General features: G+C 36.8%; 1 protein-coding gene across 2 annotated transcripts in view; it reads left to right on the top strand.

Moving 5' to 3' along the window:
• MTCL1 (microtubule crosslinking factor 1) overlaps positions 1–10,199 on the top strand; it is a 101,484-nt gene extending 91,285 nt beyond the window's left edge. The window contains exons 15-16 of one of the 2 annotated variants that reach the window (XM_034429478.3): positions 1,070–1,127; positions 9,040–9,175. In XM_034429478.3, the coding sequence (XP_034285369.2) occupies positions 1,070–1,108 (39 nt within the window). In that variant the 3' untranslated portion in view covers positions 1,109–1,127; positions 9,040–9,175. Of the gene's footprint in view, positions 1–1,069; positions 1,128–9,039 lie in introns of both variants that reach the window. The other variant, XM_034429477.3, reaches the window with a different exon arrangement.
• The last annotated feature ends 6,956 nt before the right edge of the window (positions 10,200–17,155 follow it).

The following is a 17,155-nucleotide window of genomic DNA, read 5'->3' as shown; positions in this document are numbered from 1 at the left end:
ATTCTGCTGTTCTAGCATGGGTCTTGCTTATTCTGAATGTTTGAATGGAATGCTATTTAAGAGGTTTTTAGTATTTCATTTATGTGATTTCGCACTGCATTCTTAAAATGATTCAGTTAGGAAACATTCTGTGATATTTGATAAAACATAGGCACGTCTGAGAAATGCAGATATGTATTTTGTCTGTACGTGTGTATATATATGTTCAAACATACACATAGATAGATAGACAGGAATAGATGTAGATGTTGATATATATAGATATATAAAATGCTTAGGAGTAGGCATTCTTTAACTTGTGCGAAGGATTAGATAATAAATTGCAGTTTTAAAAGTAGTTGGATAATCATTTCATTACATTAAAATTATAGTATTAAGATAAGTATTAAGCTGCAGTACTGATAACACTGAATTTTTTACTCTTAAATTAAATAAAAACATTTTTCCAGTTTGAGCTAGAAAAAAATCAGTCATCAGATTTTTTTTCAAGAATCTGAAGAAAGTTGAAGAAAGTAATATTATCTGACAAAAAGGCTAGCTGATGTAGTGTTCTTTTTCTTCTCCATGTTATCTTCCTAATAACATAGTTTTGCTGTTTTAACCTCTGACATAATTTTATAGGGATAGCATCTGGTAATATATTGTTTTCTTTACCTTATATTTCATTTTCTCTTTACTAAATAGATCTCAGATGCAAAAAATAAAATGGTAAATTCATGTCTACTAGACATAGTACCATATAATACACTTTTCCTTATCTTGCGGGGGAGGGGCAGGGTTAGAAGAGAAACTTTCTCATTTGGAATGAATTCTGATTTAAATGAAAGTTGTAACAGTTTCTAAAAATTATATGTACTCTTTACAATCATACTTTCCAATTAGGGTGTGGTCGCATTTGTTTTCTAAATGTAAAGTTAAGTTTATCTCTTCTATATTCTAGCTTTGCTAATTTTAAAAAAGGTACTAATAAATTAAATTTGGAGAGTGCTTCAATGCTGATTAAAAGTTTCTTGTTTAAATATTCATTCCAATCTGCTTGCTTTTTTTCCCCTGTCTTGTCTGTGTCCAGAACCAATCTGTCTTACTAACTGCCCCTTGGGGACCCTAACCCTGCCTGCCTCAGTACTGTAAGTCTTTCCTACCTTTGTTTCCAAAAGTCTTTACTTAAAAAAAAAGAAGAAAAAACAACAACTTTTACTTGACGGAAAAATATAAAGTGCATAAGCAACAGCATTGCTGATATTAGCAAAAAGCGGCATTGGATTTGAAATGGCTAGCAAGCATTTGAGTCCTGGATTGTCGTCAAAATAGTTCTTATGGATCATTATTTATATGACTGTTCTAAAATCATACAATCTAAGTGTTTCATCTTAAACCAGATTCATTCCATGAAACATAGTTTTCAGAAATATGCTAGATTTAGGGTTCTTCCATAATAGGCATATTGAATGTTCAAAGGAATATGTTTTATCTTTGCTATTTTGTATTTCCCAATCATTTTTGCATCCACTAGGTGATTTGCAGTTTCAAATCACTGCAAATCATCAGCTATAGACACAATGCTATACTTTACTGTTTGCATGGTAATAATATAAATTCATTTATAGGATCAAAGTCTGTAAAAGTCAGCTCTAGAAGTCAAAAGGCTAGAAGTAACATGGCAAGAATCACAGGTTCTGTATATTTAATATTTAAGGACTAAAAAGACATTCAGGTTTCCATTTTATTCATGGGATGAATTCCATTACAGCATCCTAATTTCATCAATGCAAAAGCTTTCATTAGATAGAGACTTAACTTTTTTTAAAAAAAATAGAAAGAAAACAAGACATATAAGAAAAATGAATGACATTATCTCATGATCTTATTTCATTCTAAGAGTATGCACAAACATATGGAATCCAAGAGCTACGATTCCTGGGAACTTTTCCAGAGTTCCAATTCACAGAAGAAACCAATCCCAAATGTTTCTAGTAAAGCCAGTTATGTATATTATTATTACATTGAAAGAAGCATAATCTGCTTGAAAACGTAGATGGGGAAGACAGAATAAATAGCTTACATATGCTTTTTTCACAGTCAATCATATTTTGTTATATTTATGTCACATGGTTCAGTTAAAACTATGTCTAATTAAGAGCGTGAAGGATAGAAGACCTTTATAATACTTAAAATGTATGACATATCTAAAGTAGACAGAAGCCACAAAAGAACTCTCAAATTACAGACCAGTATGCCTGTTATTTTCCCCTGAAATCCCGTTGTGCTGTCTCATAGCGGAGTGGGAAAAGTGTTTCTGGGAGGTATGAGAGAAGAATCAAAGAGTGTACATTCCCAGTAGGGTTCTCCAAAGGGTGAAGGCTCTCCCAGCTGCCCAGTTAAAGCAGTAAGCACCTATACCACGCGTGTCAAACTTGCAGCGTCATGTTGCCGTCACATGACGTTTCGTGACATTTTTCCCCTTTGCAGTGCTGGGGTGGCCATGGCCTGTGCGTGTTGCATCTGGTCCTGAGTCCTACACTGAACAACATAGCAATATAGGAAGATGCTGGCAGCAGATGACTTTAGTAACAACAGCAAAGGAATTAATTCATACTGCATGGGAAAAGGCAATAGTAAATCACTTCTGTACTTTTATCAATAAACCCATATGGATAGAAAATATTAAAGGAGTGCCAGATCATGAGCATCTCAGACCAAATCATAGTCCAGCCTGTAATATTACAGTTATCCAATTTTATAATCCGACCACTGATGCAGAAAAAGAAGAGGCTGTTGAATTTTATGATTCAATTCAATTTGAAATAAACATAACACAGAAGCAAGATGCCCTCCTTATGATTAAAGACTGAATACCAAAATTGAAAATATTAAGGGGGGAAATGTAGTTGTATGGCTTAGGAAACCTAAATGAAGGAGGAGGAGAATGTACTAATTTCTTCCAATCTAATGTGCACAATATAATTATATATTGTTTAATTTATATTAATATATTAATTTATTTAATATATTAATTTCATGTGCTAATAAAATAATGTTTAAGATCAACCAACACAGGTTAGAGACCTGCATAGGAAAGAAGATATCAAATATTCAAGCTAGGTTTAGAAAAACCTGAGGGAAACAAGACATTATTGCTGAGATATACTGGATAATTGAGAAAGCCAAGAATATCAAAAAGAAGTCAATACTGTATGTGCTTCATTTTTATTTATTTATTTATTTATATGCCGCCCTTCTCCGGAGACTCAGGGCGGCTTACAATGTGCTAAGCAATAGCCTTCATCCTTTTGTATATTTATACAAAGTCAGCTTATTGCCCCCACAACTGGGTCCTCAATTTACCTACCTTAGAAAGGATGGAAGGCCGAGTCAACCCTGAGCCTGGCGAGATTCGAACCTGCAGTAATTGCAGGCAGCTGGTCTTAATAACAGGGTGCTTTAAACCACTGTACTACCAAGGCTCCTTTGACTCATTGATTATAGAAAGGCCTTGTTTTGATCACATCAAGCTATGGAATATGCTCAGAAAAATAGTAATCCTGTAACATCTCATTGTCCTCATGTGAAACTTATACACACTCCTAAACCATAGTACAGACAGAAAATGGCAAAATATACTGGCTCCAGAGTGATAAAAGAAAAGAGACAAAGCTATATATTTGCTCCTTATTTATTCAACCTATATGTTGGGAAGTCAGACTGGAAGATTAGCATGTTTTAAAAACTGGAGGAAGAAACATCAATAACCTGAACTATGCTATTGGCCCTACTCTAAAGGCTGAAAATGCAAGAGATCTGCCAGGCCTAGTACTAAAGGTCAAGGAACAAAATTAAAGAATACCAACAACCAACCATAAAATTGACAACAAAGTCATTGAACTGGTAGATAGCCTCTAAGAATCAGTTTTGGGTAGTGAGCCAGTTTGGCATAGTGGTTAAAGCAATGGACTAGAAATCAGACTGTGAGTTCTAGTTCTGACTTAGGTGCAAAATCAGCTGAGTAATGTTAGGCCAGTAACACCCCCTCAGCCCTAGAAATAAGGCATTGGCAAACCATTTCTGAAATCTGAAAAATGCAGTGATTAGACCAGGCAATCACCAGCCAATATTGACTCAAAAGTACCTCCACCCACCCCATGATAGCTTCAGCATTTTAGAATCAATTATCAAGAGTAAAGGAACAAGCAGTCAGGAAATAAGCCACAGAATAACACCTGATACAGCAATCATGAATGCCTTAGAAATGCGTAGGTGGCTGTATTCTTATCTTCATTGTTTCTTGAAAAGCTTTTAAGACAAAAAGTTTATAGATTTGTTTTAAAAAATCCTAGCTGCACTACATTCATGCCATTCCATTTAAATACTGGTGAAGAGATCTTGAAGACTGATTACTATATCTTTAGCTCTTGTTGAAAGCTTGACTCTCCAACACCAGCAGCTTCAGAGAAATATAGCATACATGTGAGAATTATATACCATCTTTCCTGCTCATTTTCAGACATTGTTCAGAAAGTGTTTGATTTTTTTTTTCCTCTGCAAAAGCACTTGATCATTGAAGTAGTTTAAAGACAGCAGTATAAGCACAACAATTTTCTCTTTCTTCATTTCATAACATCTTCTGCTTCCATATGCTCTTTCTCCTGTGTACCATTCTGTATGGAACTGCATGAACATGCTGAATTTTCATGGGACTTCTCTTTGAATAAACAAGTTAGGATAGTATTTGGTCTCTTTCAAATCACCTTATCAAGCAACATTTCCTGTATTCCTTCTTTGTTCCATATTTATAACATAGTAGAAAAAAAAAATCCATCACTTTATTTAACTTGTGTTTTTGGTACTTGCCATTCCATAATCCTACCTGTGTGTTAAAAGATTCTATTTTATATGTTGCTGGGTACATTTTTATCTTGCATTTTTATCATGTCACTCTCACCTGCAAAAGAACTTGAACTTCGTGAACACACCTCTTTAACTCAGCAAATCCAACACTTTTTTCCTTTTAGATTTTTAAGGGAAAAGCTCAAGGGCTTTTGAAATTCTGCTTTTATAATTTTACACCTCTGAACTTTATTTTACATCGCAGCACACTGTGTGCAAAATGGTCTGTTCTGTGTGAAAATTCAATCCTTGTTAACAATCATTATCGGCTCTGAAATATAAATAAACTGCCACTGTAAAATATTACATCTTTCAAACAAAAGTAGGTCTTGATATTGTGCTAATATAATTTAACAATTGAATAACCTTCCATGACATTTAATTTTCCAGTTTTCCTCTTTAATATACTCAAGTTGCAGAGCAAATTTACACAGCTGCAGATTCCAACTTGAAACAATCTGGAACTGTTTAAATAAAAATTCCAAATGTGGCACCAAATTTATATCTACAGTATTGTTTAATTGTACTGTCTCCATTTTTTAAATGAACAATAATCAAGAGTTGTGGGAGAAATAAGGAAGATGTTGATTTTTCATAAATACAAAAATATCTAAGATTGTCTTTAACTGGAACTGTAGATAAAATGAAATTTGGGTTGACAGAACTAAAAGTTATCTATATGAAAGCAACATGATGATTCTATTAGTAGTATGTGTTGATTAGCAATGGTTTATTTATTTATTTATTTATTTATTTTATTAAATTTTTATACCGCCCTTCTCCTGCTGGACTCAGGGCGGTGAACAGCCAAGAATAAAAAACATCCAATACAAAATTTAAAATTATTAAAAGAATTAAACAAATTTTGGGCCAGATTTAAAACATCCCAACTAAAATCCATTACAATTAAAATATCTAAGGGGGGGGGGGTTACACCAGCCCAGCTTGGTGAAATAAAAAAGTTTTGAGGGCACGGCGAAAAGCACGGAGATCTGGTATCCTACGTATCTCTGGGGGCAGGTCGTTCCAGAGGGCAGGTGCTTCCACAGAGAAGGCTCTCTCCCTGGGGGTCGCCAGCCAACATTGCCTGGCAGACGGCACCCTGAGGAGTCCCTCTCTGTGGGAGCGAACTGGCCGGTGGGAGACTATCGGTGGCAGAAGGCAGTCCCGTAAGTACCTAGGCCTTGTGCCATGGGGCGCTTTAAAGGTGGTAACCAGCACCTTGAAGTGCACCCGGAAGACCACCGGGAGCCAATGCAGCTCGCGCAGGAGGGGTGTCACATGGGAGTGGCATAATCCCATAATCCCCCGCGTGGCCGCATTCTGCACCAGTTGGAGCCTCCGGGTGCTCCTCAAGGGGAGCCCCATGTAGAGAGCATTGCAGTAGTCCAGGCGGGAAGTGATGAGAGCCTGAGTGACTGTGCGTAAGGAGTCCCGATCCAGAAAAGGACGCAACTGGCGAATCAGGTGAACCTGATGAAAAGTCTCCCTGGCCAGGGCCATCATATGCTCTTCTAAAAACAGCCGTGCATCCAGGAGGACGCCCAAGTTGTGAGCCCTCTCCAAGGGGGCCAGTAACTCACCCCCAATAGCCAGCGATGGCACCATCTGGCTATATCAGGATGCCAGAAGCCACAGCCACTCGGTCTTGGAAGGGTTGACTTGAAGCCTGTTTCTCCCCATCCAGACCCGCACAGCCTTCAGGCACCGGGACATCACTTCAAGGGCATCGTTGGATGGCCTGGGGTGGAGATGTACACCTTAAGAGTATTTTAAATTAGTGATGATGATTTGTGATACAGGTAGTCCTCAATTTATGACCACAATTGAGGCCAAAATTTATGTTGCTAAGTGACAAATTTGTTCAGTTAGTTTTGCCCCATTTTATGATTTTTTTTACCACATTTGTTAACTACATGGCTTAGGCCCAGGGTACTTGCAGGACCATCTTCTGCCTTCTTCCCACCGTCCCGTGCGCTCCCACAGAGCAGGCCTCCTCAGGGTGTCGTCGGCCAAACAATGTCAACTGGCGGGCTCCAGGGGGAGAGCATTCTCTGTCAGAGCGCCGACCCTCTGGAATGATTTGCCCACCGAACTCAGGATAGCCCCGGACCTCCTCTCCTTTCTCCGCGAACTGAAGATGTGGCTCTTCCGTCAAATAACTTGATCTGCTAGGGGTTGCACAAACTGTAATAATTTTAAATATGATTTTTAAGGGGTTTTTAACTTATTTTGTTATTTTGTGATTTGTATTATTGATTGTTGTTGTAAGCCGCCCTGAGTCCTTCGAGAGAATGGTGGCATATAAATCGCAAAAATAAATAAAATAAATAATAAACTGAGTCACTGTAGTTGTTAAATTAGTAACACAGTTGTGAAATTAATCTGGTTTCCCCGTTGACTTTGCTTGTCAGAAGGTTGCAAAAAGTGATCACATGACCCCAGGACACTGCAACTGTCATAAACGTGAGACAGTTGTCAAGCATCCAAATATAAATCATGTGACTATGGGGATGCTGCAGTGGTCATAAGTCACTTTTTTCAGTGCTGTTGTAACTTCAAATGGTCACTAAATGAACCGTTGTAAGTCAAGGACTACCTGAATATCAGAGCCTGTTGCTCTTTGGTTCAAATTTAATATACTAAGAGTTATTACATTCTGTCTGTTCTTCAACTAAATATTATATTTTAATTTGAAGACTGTAATTCTTAAATAGCCTAACTCAGAGCCAACATAATACAGAATTACTTACGGATGCTGGGGATGAGGTTTTATGTAAAATAAATAAATCTGGTCATCTATTTTAGCTACATTTTATATTTTAGCTAGATTTCATAACAATGACAATAAATCTTACCAGGCTCAAGGTTGACTCAGCCTTCCATCCTTTCTAAGGTAGGTAAATTGAGGACCCAGTTTGTGGGGGCAATAAGCTGACTTTGTATAAATATACAAAAGTATGAAGGCTATTGCTAAACGCATTGTAAGCCGCCCTGAGTCTCCGGAGAAGGGCGGCATATAAATCAAATTAAAAAAAAAAAAAAAAAAAAAAATATGAAGGTGTGTGTGTGTACGGACATATGTGTGTGTGTGCACGCATCATTTTCCAGGATATTTATTTGTTTGGTTATTAAATTTATGTACCATCCATCTCATTAGAGACCATTCTGGGGCACTTACATACATTAAAACTAGTACACATTAAAAGAATAAAAACAAAAATAAAACGCATTAAAAGATGAGGAAGAAGGGAACATGAAATACACAGAGAGAGGTGGGATCATTCCTAATCAAATAGCCATCTCCAGAATGGGTCCCCAGGCCAATTGGTGGAGTCAAGTCTTCAGGCTGTTACCGAAGATGAAACGAGTGGGTGTGGATCTCACCTTAAGGGCTACGATGTTCCAAAGGAGAGGAGACATGGCAGAAAAGGCTCTTCTTCTGGACCCCATCAGCCGAACATCTTTGACTGACTGGGTTCACAGCATGCCCTCAGGTTCTTCAGATAACCTGGACCGATGCCAAACATATATAAGTGTAAGTGTGTGTGTGTGTGTGTGTGTGTGTATTTTGACCCTAAGTGAATGGTTGCATGATGTATGTATGATCAGATGAAATTTAAATAGCAATTTGTGTCCTCTTTTTGGATGGGGATCGCAAATTTAGAAGTTACCCTCAGCTGGCTAGAAAATTTGTAGGAAAGCATAATTAGTGACACCCTTTATCCTATACAACTATGATACTGTTCTTCAATCTTGTGGGTAAGACTGAATTTTACCATTATCTTGTTTTGTTTATTTATGTGGTTATAGAATGTGAATGAATGATTATCAGATCATTTAAGTCCATGTAAGCGACAGTTCTCTAGAAATTGCTGACGTACAATCCCAGCATCTTATTAACATTATCCTTGTTAACTGGGACTGTTGAGAGCTGAAGATTATGAGAATATAAAGGGTTACACATTGCTTTACAACATACAACTCTTTTCATCATTTCTTTTATTCTGTAAGTGGAACAGACTGAACATTTCAAAATAATATGCAAAACTGCTTTTTTCAAGTTATATATGTACATATTTAAATATTGTTTTCCTCCCTTGTGCAGTGTATGAATTAGTAAATTTGTTCTTTTTAATTTTTCTCACAATAAAGGAACTACCTTGTTCTGCACTAGCTCCATCCTTAGAATCCTGCTTCTCCAGACCTGAAAGACCAGCAAATCAGCGCCCACCTTCCCGTTGGGCTTTACATTCTCCTACTGCCTCACTTCAGAAGACTATGTAAATCAAGAACTGCTATTAGAGAATTCAAACCAATGACACAAACCTGCATGAATTATCATATAATAAATTTACTATCTTTTGTATGATGGATCCATTATCATGGCCAGTCTCTATCAGTGAGAAGAGATCAAGTTCCAGTGTTCAAAGAATGTTCTAGAATGCAGCTTCTTAGTATACAACTAGAGAAACCGTGATGTTTCTAGAATGAAACAGCTAATGTGCCTGTTAATAACTTATTTTTTCATAGCTCAGAAAACTATTTTTGGCACCATCTTTTCTACACACAGTATATTAACTAAAAGAATCTAAAAATTATACAGATAAAGGTAAGATTTTAAATAAATAAATTTTGTTTTCGAAGAGACAGTGATTCTGTTCTCTCTCTTGCTCTTTTAACTGCTGACTGCCTTGTAATACGTTTGCACTGTTGAGATTTAGGTTATTTGGCTATTTTTCCGCCTCCTTGGTTTAATATCAGATTTCTTAATTTTATTCATTTTGGTTTCATTTAAAAAAAATGAAATTTCATAAAGGTGCTTTAGCATGACTGAAGCAGTAAATGTTGTTAGTGAAGGAAACCCTTGAACTGGTTGAGTAAAGTTATCTTAAATTAGAAGGGAATATAGAGAATATAAAATGTTTAGAAAAGGGAGGAGGAAGACTGGAAGTGAGCTGTACAGTAAACATACACTCAAGATCTGCATGTCTTTAGATTGTTAGCACTTTAGTGCATGTACACGATGCTTCAGTACTCTCACTGTCTAGATCTCAATCTCTTTCACTGTTATTATGATTGTGAATTTATCTGTACTGTACTTTTAATGTCGGTATCTTTGCATTGATTGTACAAAAGGGTTTTTAAATGGCTGTCAAATAGTTCAACTGAATATGTACTGTGTCTATTAAAAATTTCCCTTCTTTGGGGAAAAGCACTGAGAACTCTGGGCATACTAAACTGTAACTGGTCTTGTTTTAAGAGTCTCTTGAGACCATGTGGTATGGAAATAAACTCCTCGGCATTTACAGATCCCTGGAGTTTCTTGAATTTTGTTATAATGATGCACATATTCAAGCAAATCATCAGGTTTTCTCAAGACATAAGAAAGAAATGAATACGAACAATGCCATTAATAGTGTGTATGTATAAGACAATTATTAGTTATTAGGATGACAGATGTTTTTCTTCATATTTCTTTTGATAATTACTGTGTATACATGAATAGTATTTGATAATGGGAACATGCTAATAATACCTATCAAACAGAATAAATTAAAAGTCAATTTTAAAACAGATTTGTATCTTTTCACACGGCTGTTGTAAGAAATAACAGGAGCGAAGAAACTTGTTAAGTAAATTCTGTTGACACTTTTGATATCGTTAACACATAAAAACTAAGAATGGCAATCTTTTTTTAATTACAAGAACATTCACCCTGATAACTTGGCAGTCAAGACTGCAAAGCAGATTGGAACCATATGATCTTGGAACTATTTTTTCCACTCTCTCTAATGCCATATTCTCACATTTGCCTCCTGAATGCTGGCCTCATCCCTGACTGCCCTTTTGATGCTGCTTCAGCCTTTGACACCGTAGCTCAGGCTGGTATGTTGAATATATAAAGAAAAAGGTGAAAGACTAGAAAATGTGATTTCATGACGTCAAAACTGAAAATGAGCAGAAATAACCCTCTAGATGTGTTTAATTTATTTACATATACACGTATACACCCATACAGTTATACATACATAGATGTGGCGGGGGAGGGTATTTGTGGGGTGTGTTTGTGAGGGTCTTTCAGAAAGCTGTGAAAGTTCTAGCATAATCTTACAATGCCTGAATTGCTAACCATCAGGGATGGCAACAACATTTCTTCGTTTTCCTATTGTCATCTAGTATCTGGTTCTAGAAATGGCCAGAAAAATTGTCACAAATTGTTTATGAAGCTAAGATTCTGCAGTGCTGAGGAGTTTCCCTGAATGGAATGAATCCATTGAATACAAGTGTCTAAACTCACATAAGCCATTTTTTAATCCTCTTATGAGGAGTAGTCATATTGTTGACTAATTCTTGCAGTCCAACACACACTTAGGGATTTTCACTGCATTATCACATTGTGCTGTTGAAATTTGATTGCCTTTTATAAATTACTTACAAAATGAAAATGCAATCCAATATTTCAGAATAACTTTAGCTTTGAGTAAAAAATGTATTACTAATCATTTAAAGTATGCAAATCTCTGTTGTATTTTCAAATACTGTATAACAAGGCTACATAAACAATGTATACGAGCCAAATCTTAAAGCTAGTTACAAAATGTTACTTTTAATAGTCTCTCCTGTTTTTTAAACATAGGCTTAAATATGGAAAGTATATTTCCGATCAACAATAAAAGATTTAAAAGTAGTATTTTTATTTAGTCTTATAACTTAGAAATACCTCATGGATTTAGGAAATATTTTATTAGATTTTTATTAGTTCATTTCAGACACAGTTTTTAAAGTATCCGTTTGTTAATTTCAGTGAGAAAGTAAACTGAAGTCATGTTTATGATTTCTTCAAAAGACTGGTGAAACCAACATCTAAGCCAGTGTGCAATTTGTTAATAGTAATATTATTGTTTTCAAACTAAAGCAGTTCTTTTTAAGGTGAAAGATACAGAAATAAAGATTAAGCCAGACCAACCTTTGGATGATATTAGATTTGGGAAGGCAATGCTGTATGACAAGTAATCAATCACAAAAAGTAAACGGGAATATGGCAGTGGAGTTAAATGCAAAGACTTTCATTTATTTGTTTGCAAATTCGTTCAGTATGTCATATCACTTCTAAAAACTTCAAAGCAATAAAGAAAGGGAAAAGAGCAGAGTGATGAGAAAGTTATGTTTCGCTATGAGGGATGAAAACATTTTTTTCGAATAGGTCCTAATTACAAAAGGTATTTCCAGAGAGCTCTTGATTATCCATTGTGAATGATGGCACAATTGTTTCTTATTGAGTCAGCAGAAAGTTTAAAAATAAATAAATAAGGCAGATAGGTTTTAGGGACTGGGCTCACTGGGTGAATTAACAGGAAGAGCTACTGGAAGTCTGCCAGGGGAGTTCAATACTGAATTTTCTTTTTAAGTAAATATTATATAATTGGCTAAACTGAGAGACTGGGAAAGAAACAAAAAACAATTGAAACCTACTACTGATGCCTGAAGGAGCAAAGGTGAATAAGAATTTTATAGTTGTGATCTGAAATGCTTAAGTCATCTTTCCTATCTGAAAATAACATGGCATATACTTGCAGAATCAGCAAATGTTCAATAGTACTTGAAATTGGAGGATTAATGACAGACCAGTTTATTAGAATGAGAAAAGTTTTACCAGATTAAATTGATAAAGGCATTATAAAAGATGATGACAAAGGAAATCTCTACAGGTGATCCTCAATGTACAACCATTCAGTCAACTATTGGTGGTTATAGCTGGTCCTCAGAGTCCTGGCCATCCCATCCCCCAATGCAATCACATGATTGCCATTTGCAATCTTCCATCCTGACTTCCCAAGAAAATCAGTGGGAAAGCTGGCAGGGAAGGTTGCAGGTTGCTGGGGTAAATCACTCCTTCCCATGTACCTAATCAGTCTCTGCACTTTCACTGTGCTACCCACTCATGCATCCCTAATCCACATACTAGCTCTTGCACATCCTCAGGCACCCCTGTCTGATCCACAGCTCTCATGCACAAATCGTGCCACATTTCTTGCACACCCTCTATGATTCTCCCTTGCATCCATGCATATCTCCTTGCTCCCTACCTAGCAGCATCCACTTACCTGCCTGCAGGCATTGAATTTGCAATGTCCTGTCACCTTTCCCACTGACTTTGGTTGTAGGAAGTCAGCAGGAAGTTGCCTTGCCTAACAAGTCCATGGGATTCAGAGCCATGGTGGCACAGTGGTTGGAATGCAGTACTGCAGGCTATTTCTGCTGACTGCCGGCTGCCAGCAATTCAGCAGTTCGATTCTGACTGGGTCAAGGTTGACTCAGCCTTCCATCCTTCTGAGGTCAGTAAAATGAGGACCCCGATTGTTGGGGGCAATATGATTACTCTGTAAGCTGCTTAGAGAGGGCAGTATATAAGTCTTAAGTGCTATTGCTATTCAATTAACAGTGGCAACTGGGACCACAGGGAATCTTGCTGTTAAGCAATCCAGTCATAAAATGCAACCTCGTCATTTAATGATGGAAATTCTGGTCTCGATTGGCATTGTAAGTTAAGGACTATTTGTACTCTCCATATGGAAGATGAACAGCAAATATAGTAGTACAGTAGTAACCAGAAGAGCCTGAGTGGCGTAGGAGGCTAATGCCTCCTAAGGCAGCATTTAACATCCAGCTGCCTGCAATTACTGCGAGTTCAATTCTCCCCAGGCTCAAGATCGACTCAGCCTTCCATCCTTTCTAAGGTGGGTAAATTGAGGACCCAGTTTGTGGGGGCAATAAGCTGACTTTGTATAAATATACAAAAGTATGAAGGCTATTGCTTAGCACATTGTAAGCTGCCCTGAGTCTCCAGAGAAGGGTGGCATATAAATAAAATTAAAAGAAGAAGAAGAAGAAGAAGCAAGAGACAGAAGATACTGTGCACTATTAGCCTCCGTTTTCAGGCTTTTAACATTTGAAGAAGCAGACATTCCATAATAAACTATATGAACATGGATCCCTAAAGGCCAGATGCAGTCCTGGATTAATCATTAAATAGAATAAGCACATCCAGTACTTACCGAGTCTTAATGTTTGTTAGGTAATGGAAGGGCTCAGGGGCACTATTGCTGAGCTGTATTTTAGGAAATTACTTGCTTCAATCAAACCCCAGCCAGATACAATGAAATACTGTAATGCTCTAAAACAAATACATACCAATTAGACCCATTGGTTGATGAAGTGTGTTATTTACTAAGAGCATAAAGCTGGAATATTACCGAACAACTTCCCAAAAAATAAATCCACTAGTAATTAATTGTTCGTTTGAGACAAACGAGAGTGTAGCAAAGAACAGTACAATGCATCACCATAGATGTTGAAGGTCTAGCAAAGCTGAAAACCTAGGAGCTTAGACAGTATTCTCATCCATACTCTCAGCCCATCAAACAGGCTGGCGTTTGCATCTTCATTCAGTGGGCTGAATGAGGCTTGAATTTTTTGAGATCCAACTTCATTTAGCTGGCCCAGTCCTGTCCTCCCCCCGCCCCCCAATTCTATGCACAGAATACTTTTTCAATCAGCCTCTTTGAGAGTAAAAGAGCTGCCTATCAGATTGAAACATGGAAACATCTTCTCCAAGCCAGTTGTCAGCAAAAAGACCAAACAGAGCTCTAAAATAGTAACATTAATGAATGTAAATATAAAATTCAACATTGCACATCTGAACTCTTAGCTGTAAAGGTACAATTTTGTCCCATAAACAAAAAAGCCCTAAAGTTTAACATGAAAAGAGGAATCATCCTACCAACCCGGAGAGGGCAAGCTGCTAGTACATAAAATAAGAGTAATCCCCACTCCCTTCTAGCACTGATGATGTTACCTAGTTTGGTAATGAAACATCTACAAGAAAACACCAAGCTCAGAGAGTACCGAGGACTTCACAATTACAAATCATCCTGATATCAATATTTGAGGAGAGGATAGAGCAGGTCATAAAAAGATTTTGCTGTAAGCTCTTTGAAAAAGCTGGTGGCCATTAGACATCAAACTGAATTTGACAAAAGCAAGTCTCAGCAGACTAAATTTATTATTATTATTTTTTTAAAGATATTTTTTAATGCAGGGTGGGAATACTGCAGATACAATATACTTACAACTTTGACAAAGTAGCACATAATGTTCTTCACCGTTAGTTAAGTGCAAACTGTCTGGGATCACAAGTAGATACATTGTGGACTTGAAACATGATAATCTCTGATGGTTTTATGAAAGCAGGAGAATGTGCTGCCACAAGGGCTTTCTACGTTTTATAAAAGATTTAGATAAAATTGTCAGATTTGCTGATGACACAAAGCTGGGATGGCGGTGGGGGAATAGGATGCTTAGTATGTGCCAAAAATCTGATGGCAAACTGAATATATAACAGCAATGGATATGATTCCCCCACCAAAAATCCCACCCCCAAATGTAGCTTTCAGCTGAATCAAGAGAAGGTACAGCTGTTCTCATTGGGTGGCAATAGTTTTTTTTACAATTAAGATAAAAACTGCATCACATAATTATAAAAAGTAAATGTGAAATATATTCCTGCAAATGTTCTATAAGAGATAAAGAATTCTATTCCAAATTAATTCTGCACTAATATTCATCAGAAGCAATGATTTCTTTCCTCTGCCTGTCCTTTGCTGCTAAAAAATTGGTAGTTTTTTTTCTCCAACTGAAATAGAAAAATGAGAAAACAGATTACCATCACCCAAAAGAAAAAAAAATGCAGCCTAAGGGATGTCTGAATATTCATGACCCATCTTTTTTTTAAAAGAGAGAACAGAGGCAGACTTTACAACATACAGAGCTGGTTAATGACTGAGAAGTGAGATTGTTCTCTAGAATCACTGAACACAGCTGAGCCCTCAGATTAATTGTCAGTCATCCTGAAATAGTAAAATGTGATAAGATAAGTAGCTTGCCTAGTCTGTCAAAGAAACTGCAGGAGTTACTCAGTAATTGGAGGAATTATTGAGTCAAGAGGCAGACTGACCATAAGGAGCAAGAAAAGAAGAGAGAAAAAAAAAAGGTCAAATATGAAAGCTTCTGTCATGATCAGAAATTAACATTAATTCAATGTTAGGTTCCCTGTTGCCAAGTTAACAAGCCTGACAACAGCAAAGGTATTGGCCATAGATTATAAAAGTCCTGAGGTGTTCATGCTTAGCCACGATGATAGCTTTCTCTCCAGATACCAGGCAGCTATATTTCTCTATTATGAACAATTTTAATCTGAAATATTAAGCTTGCAAGAAATTTACAGTGTAATCTTATGTGGAACTTCTGATAAGTTAATTCTGCTGAATTTTGTGGCACTTAATTCCCCTCTAAATATAAAATCCAGTTATAAGGTATAATCTAAAATACAGATGGCAAACCGTTCAAATATTGTCAAACTGTAACTCTAGTCAGCCTAATCAAAGATGAGGGATGATGGGAAATCCAGTTCAGTCCCACTTGGAGCTTTTCAAAGTCCCATCCCCAGAGCATCAAGTATAAAGGCACCATGACAGTGTATGTGTCATAATGAAAATCACACAAATATAATGAATTATATTATATCATACAAATATAATGAATTATGTAATTTGAATTAGTTGCTTTGTAATACAATGAGTGTCATTTGTGAAATAACATCCTACAATGTCCCTTGCTCCCCATTGCAGATGCCCAAATTCCTACCCTATCCTAAAGAAGATAATGTCTGCTTTTAAAATAATTGTGTCTCCTGGTGCTGTTGCATTAATTATTTACACCAGGCCTTCTCAAACCTGCCACTCAGGGATGTATTGGAATTTCTGGGCAATTCCACAAGAAATATTAATGCTGGAGGGCGCCAGGTTGAAGAAGACTGAGTTCAACCAACACGTTAAAGAATTAAGCAAAGAATTAGAATTATATGAACACACTGCTGAAGCTGGGCATATTCATCTCCACTTTGGTAATAGCGGTCCAATGAATTCCTGCCACTGTATTTATAATTTCCATGGTTTTCATAGGCAGAAGCCTTCAAACGTGGAAACAAAATATGTGCATGTCTTCTTCTACCTGATTTAGTGCTGAAAGAAGAGAACCGGAAATGAGGCAGTCAACACACAGGGGACCCAACTAACCCCTGATGGAAATGCAATACTATATATGCATCGTCATCGTTTTCAAAACCTTGATGTGAATAACTGGACTACTGGTGGTTATCAGGTCAAAGTTATCAGCCTGTAATAGGAAAATAATGTTTCATGATTTCTGA

The sequence above is a fragment of the Pantherophis guttatus genome, chromosome 3 (assembly GCF_059756535.1).
Source record: "Pantherophis guttatus breed Tessera chromosome 3, ASM5975653v1, whole genome shotgun sequence".
In the NCBI taxonomy this organism is placed as follows: domain Eukaryota; kingdom Metazoa; phylum Chordata; class Lepidosauria; order Squamata; family Colubridae; genus Pantherophis; species Pantherophis guttatus.
Note: the sequence above shows the minus strand (reverse complement) of the source record. Positions and strands in the feature narration are given on the sequence as shown.